A 6,788-nucleotide genomic window follows, 5' to 3' on the forward strand; every position below is an offset into this window, starting at 1 on the left:
TAGGCTTTTCTCTGCTGTTCACCAGATTCAGCTGAAGTAAAATCTTGTTGTACATGTCACATTTGGCCATAATAAACCAAAATAAAGAAATGAATTAATATAGCTTCCAGTGTATATCTCTATAATACATATTAGGTGAAAAAATTGGCATTACACAATTAGCATGGAACCAAATTATTGTGCTATAGGGCCTACCATTTTAGGGGTCCGTTTTAGTGTAGTTTAGTAAGATTTACATTATCTTACGCCAATAAGGGGTGAAATTTGCTACCGCTGAATACGCCATTTAGGATCCAATTTTGAGATGCTTTGACCAGCACGCGTACCAAGTAATATCCTGAGTGAACCCCTGGCAAGCCCTATACTGTTCAGTATGCTATACCCTCGCAAAGGCCATCTAACTGAGTCTGACGCACATGTATGAGCGTCATTTCCTTGCGTTATAGGCTTATTTAGGTTATTCTTATCTTACAATATATATCACGAACACGCAGATAGGCATGTTTGTGAAATATTGGTCTTGTTGTCGACTAGGTAGCTATATAAGCTATTCCATTGCGACCACAACACGGCTCCCTGCCGTGATCTGAGATTTGTGATGACGAGTACCTTACCTATGTTCACATACTATACATTGGTGGTTTAAACTCATTTTTGAAAAAAATGGACATAGGCAGTTTTGCAAATAAGCTGTTCTTCATATATAATATATATATAATATAATATATAATATATAGTATATATATATATATATATATATATATAAATTGTAGTCTGTAGATAAATTAAAGACAAGGCATCACTTTTAGCTGTTAATCCGAGTTTCACGCTTGCGCGATCATCAGACAGACTTTAATGAAGAATCATGAATAATTCATTTAAGAATTATATTCATTAAAGTCTGTCTGATAATCGCGCAAGCGTGAAACTCGGAGTAACAGCTAAAAGTGATGTCTTGTCTTTAATTTATCTACAGAATACAATATTTATTACGCTCTGCAACTTAACGCATCGAGCACTCTACCGACAACTGGTATATAGACTCAAGCATCCAGACTTATATAGATATATAGATATATACTACAGCCGTATTTCACTGCCCCCTCCCCCCCCCCCCCGCGCACCGACACACGATCCGCCAGTGCAGCTTGAACCTCGCGGTTCTAATAATTATGACTTCATTCGAGTTTATCTCGCGCGCTTATTAGCACGGCCGTGGTAAAGAAGGATATACGGACAGATCAATATCGCTGTATATACGCTTGATCGCAGTGAATTGCAGCCGCTGACTATTATATACTACGCTATCGATCACGCTCGCCGGACTCATAAATGCGAGAATTCCGATAAACGCAACAGTAGCAATTAGAACCCAGAATGCAGGTGCAATTCGCGATCATTCGGTTTCTCGCGAAAAAAGGACCGAACATACCGGCACGCCACGTCTCGCTCGTAGCTGCTCGCCGTGTGAAATCAACAGTGCTTATACAGCCATTGCGTAGCCGCGCTGCATGCAATACGATAATATTTACATGTTTAACGAAGGCGCACGATGGTTCGCATATATAGCAGCTGAACGTAGGCGAGAAAATATAGAATTGCGTCATAGCGCGGAAACGAAATTAGTCGATCAATAATTTTTACGATATTATGCTCTATCGCCTTCACGATCGTTTTTAATTAAATGCAATGCACGTTACGGACGCGCGACGCAATCATCTCGGCCAGCTTCACGATCTTCAACGACGATAAAGACGACGATGACGACATCGACCGTGACGAAATCAACGACGACGATGACGACATCGACCGTGACGAAATCAACGACGACGATGATGACGATGACTATGGCGACGATGACGATATCGCGGTATTTATCGTATATATATATACGTAATAGTTAACTGCTGCCACATGACGTATAATGACGACCAAGACGCGACGCGCCATAAATACGCGGTGTGCTCCCACGGGATCTACTTATACGTACTTCGCTATAAATAAAGTGTAGGCCTCCAACTTAACCTACGTTTCGTCATGCGAGAAGAGGCGAGTTGTCGCGCGGGCGTGACAGGGTTATTGCGCACGCATGCTGTCGGCGGCGCTGCGGCGCGCGCCGTGGTTGAACTGCGCACCTATCGTCATCATCGATCAACTAGTGCTCACAGAACAACCGGTGGTAGCTGGCAGTGTGCGTTCAGCAGAAGCAGCAGCAGCCAGCAACAGCAGCAGCATCATTAGCCGCGGTAGCAGCAGTAGCAGCAGCAGCAACAGCAACAACAGTATCAGCAGCAGCAGCAGCAGTGGTAGTAGCAGCAGTGGTAGTAGCAGCAGCAGCAGCAATAGCGACAGCAGCAGCAGCAGTAGCAGCAGCAGCAGAAGTAGCAGCAGCAGCAGCAGACGCGTGCGGACGAACGCACAAGCTTTGCGCTCTGTATCGATTCACTTTCCCCGGCGAACCCACGAACGAGCGCAGGAGGCCTAGGACTTCATATATGCTGTTCGAATGATGACACCCGTCGGGTATTAGACGCGAACATCGCATCTCTGGATATCGGGAGGGTATTCATGAAGGCGCTTGCATGACTGGAATTCGCGAGACAGCGGCTGAAGCAGCAGTTCCAGAGGAGATCGGCTCATAGCGCGCGGGTTTCTCGCAATTACTCGAGAATTATCGTCGGCTCCAGCTGCCGACAGATTACGGCTCTCCGTCCATCAGTCGCTGCAGACGCCGCAACGTTCGTTCGTCGCCCGCAGTCGTGTTGATGACGCGTTACGGTGAGGAGAGCCGCCAGTGCCGATATGCGCCGGCAGCACTCGACTCTCAATGACTGCTTTGACTGCCGGAGCGTCAGAAACTTGCGGCACTGTGCTAAGCCATCCTCGTTCATCCTCGAGCATCGTTGTTGCGTAATCATGCGCGTTTAGCAGTGCTGACCAGCGCGAAGGACGGCTTTCATCTATTTTTTTTAAATTTAATTATTCTTTTATTTATTGATTTATTGGTTTATTGGTTTATTAATTATTTATTTATACATCAAGAGCGTGACGCATCTCGTTTCAAGATGACGACGACGACGTGTCGCGGTGTCGCCAGGCGGACGATGGCGTCGTTGATGATGGTGCTCAGTCTTCTGCCGCTCTGCCTTTCACTGTAAGTACACGATACCGGCTACAGTCGTGCGGAGGACGTGTGTGTGTGTGTGTGTGTGTGTGTGTGTGTGTGTGCGCGCGCGTGTGTGTGTGTGTGTGTGTGTGTGTGTGTGTGTGTGTGTGTGCGTGCTGTGTGCGTGTGTGTGTGGGCGTGTGCTGGTGTGTGCGTCGCGTGTGTCCTCGCGGCCATGCCAATCACTGTATCGAGATGTTCTTCACGCGCGCTAGTAGATTTGTCCTTAGCAGAAAGCGCAGCGGTCGAATGAAATGTGCCGTGTGCATGTCACTCTATAGTTTGCCCGAGTTAAGGGACTATTAGTCTGTCTACGGCACTTACTTGTACACCCCGCACAACGTCGTGTAAGTACAGTACCGCACACACGACGTGCAACAAACAACACAGCATACGCAAATCGCACACACAGCACACCACACACACACCACACACCGACACAACACACACACACACACAACACACTACACAAGTCCCACACACACACACGCCGCAACACAACACACACACATACAAACACACACACGGGCGCGCGGCGCGCGACACACCACACACACACACACACACACAGCACACACACGCACACACGCACACACCGCACACACGCACATATCACAGCACACACAACAACACACACCACACACCACACAACACAGCACCCACTCTATATATATACATACATACATACATACATACGATAAATAAGTACCATACATACATACAATACCATACATACATACTACATACTACATACATACTCATTACATACATTACATACATACATACAATAACTAATACACCTACATACATACATACATACATACATACATACATACATACATACGTACGTACGTACGCTCATACTATCACAACATTACATACATACATACATACTAGTAGCAACATACATACATACATACATAGACATTACATACTACATACATACACAGCAGCACCACACGCACGACACGCACACAACACACGCACGCACGCACACGACACACGCACACACAGCGCACGCACAGAGTACGTACCACACACACCGCACACGTCACACCCAGTACACACGTACACACATACGACACATGCACACAGCACGCAAACACAACACATAACACACAACTAGCACATCTCACAGACACACACAAACACACACACACAACACACACACACACACACACACACACAGTACACCACACGACACTGTTGGAAAACAATCTCAATTAAGCTAAGTGAGCACTTGCGGTCGGAATAAAAGCAGAAAACTAGAAGCTAAATTTCAACATTGCTGTTACTTGCCAAGCATTTTCAGACATTAGCGGGTAAGTGAACATAATGGCCGAAACACCTTCTCGTGGCTGACAATCTAAGCGTCACTAAAGCAGCTAAGTGGTGTGTGTGTGGTGTGTGTGTGTGAGTGTGTTGTGCAGTCGCGGCACGTGCTGTGTGTGTGTGTGATGTGTGTGTGTGTGCGTGTCGGGCCAAGTGTTGCCGTTCGATTGTGTGGTTAGTATGTGCGTGAACCAAAAATGTGTGTGTGTGCTATGGTATGGGAAAAAACGTACAGAGTGTGGAGTGTGTGTGGTGTGTGTTGTGTGTGTGTGTGTGCGTGCGTGTTGTGTGGATGTGTGTAGTGTCCACGATGTGTGTGATGTGTGTGAACTGTGTGTCGACAGTGCGTGGGTGTGTGACAACGACCGGCGGTGTGGGATGGGTGGTGTGTGTGTGTGTGTGTGCAGTGTCCGTCGTGCATGTGTGGTGTATGTGTCGTGTTGTTGTGTGCATTTACTGTGTGGTGTGTGTGTGTGTGTGCTTGTGTGTGTGTGTGTCGTGTGCATGTGTTGTGTGTGTGGTTGTGTTGTCGTGTTGTGCTGTGTGTGTTGTGTGTGTGCGTGTTTGTGTAATCGCGGCGAAGCTGGGCTATGTAAAAATGAGCGAGCCAGCAATACGCAATGCATTACGAAGGTTGTTTGCGCTCTGATCAAGTAAATACGTCTCATGCAACGGCAAGTAGTGACCTTATAACTCACGACTTAGACGAGTGCGTTAACTGTAAACACGAAAACTTTAAGAGTTTGCGTTGGTGATCTGAAGCAGATTGAGTGAGATATGTTTCGATAGAGAAGACGTATATGATTTGCCACACGCTACTAACATGCGGCCTACATTACATGCCACATCCAGACCAAATTTTATTTCTTTCCTCTTTGCTTCAGATTAAAATAAACGAACGCATGGCAATCGAGGACTTGCTGTATATCCTTTATTTGATTTTATTTCGCCGTGAAAACACTATAGAGATATTGTTCACCCGTGTAAACCGCGTTTATATTGCCGTAAATCCGTATGCAATTACAGTCACATGCATGCGGAAAATCCAATGAGCGATATCGGACATTTTGAATGGAACGGTTAGTTGCTTCACTTTGCCCATCACTAGATAACGAGCATAAGTGGCCATATCGTCTCGTGATGCATACGCGACCTATGGATTTACTCTGGGCCCCCATTATCGGAATGGTTCTAAGCAAAACATGCTTCTAACAAGCCTTCCTGTGATGTATTTAAACGAGCGTAACCCAGTGTGAATATCATTAACCAAGATAAACATTTGAATATATAATATAATATAATCATATATAATATTGATAATATCATTAACAAGTAACAGATAACAATAGAAAGAAATGACTCACACACGTTAGCAAAGAATTTCATTAAAATAATAAGCAATAGTATAATCTCCAGGATACACTATTCCGATAGACAACAACAACAGTAGGCATCAGCCCCATCAGCAGCCACAACAACAACAACAACAACAACATACACCACCACTAACAACAACAACAACACCACCGACACCACCAACAACAACAACAACAACAATATTCTACTTGACTTTGTCCACATGACATTTTTGACTCCGGATTTTGTTTGTTTATTGTGAAAACTCACGTTTAAATTGATACTTTTAAAGCAGTGGAAGCTCGGTTAGTGCGGATAACCAGTAGATGAATATAGGACAAACAACAAGGATAGCTGGAAAATGAACTGCCTGCGAAATATTGAAGCAACTCGCTGTACAAAGCTCTCGGCGCGTCTAGTTGATCTGCGCAGTGGTCGCTCAGGTTTATTCGTGACATTTCGGCCAGATTATAGACCCGATGGTGTTGATGTGACTTATGGCTAAATATTGTGTAAGATTATTAGAATCTAGACAAATTATAACATTATCATAATTGATTTGTGCGCGCGCGCGCGGCGGCAGGCGTGTGTGTTGTGTGTGTGTGTGTGTGTGTGTGTGTCTCGGGCGTGCTGTGTGTGTGTGTGTGTGTGTGTGTGTGTGTGTGTGTGTGTGTGTGTGTGTGTGTGTGTGTGTGTGTGTGTGTGTGTATGTGTGTGTGTGCGTGCGTGTGTGTGTGTATGTGTGTGTGCGTGCGTGTGTGTGTATGTGTGCGTGCGTGCGTGCGTACGTGGGTGCGTGCGCGCGCGCGTGTGTGTAATTAGATTTCGGTTACGTTGAAAGCACACGAACAGGCTAGCCACAAGTTGCCTTCTCGCTTTTAACTACGTGGCACTCCGGCAACGTGAAACAGTCGTAAAACCTGGTCAGGCTAAC

At 45.6% G+C, this 6,788-nt stretch overlaps 1 protein-coding gene across 1 annotated transcript in view; it reads left to right on the forward strand.

Annotated features, from left to right (window-relative positions):
- The first annotated feature begins 1,684 nt into the window (after positions 1 to 1,684).
- Positions 1,685 to 6,788, forward strand: part of LOC106820849 (leucine-rich repeat-containing G-protein coupled receptor 5-like) — a 150,984-nt gene continuing 145,880 nt past the window's right edge. Inside the window, exons 1-2 of the mRNA XM_014825445.1 lie at positions 1,685 to 1,870; positions 3,066 to 3,154. Of these exons, the coding sequence (XP_014680931.1) occupies positions 1,685 to 1,870; positions 3,066 to 3,154 (275 nt within the window). The remainder of the gene's footprint in view (positions 1,871 to 3,065; positions 3,155 to 6,788) is intronic.

This window comes from Priapulus caudatus, unplaced genomic scaffold (genome assembly GCF_000485595.1).
Source record: "Priapulus caudatus unplaced genomic scaffold, Priapulus_caudatus-5.0.1 Scaffold3, whole genome shotgun sequence".
In the NCBI taxonomy this organism is placed as follows: domain Eukaryota; kingdom Metazoa; phylum Priapulida; class Priapulimorpha; order Priapulimorphida; family Priapulidae; genus Priapulus; species Priapulus caudatus.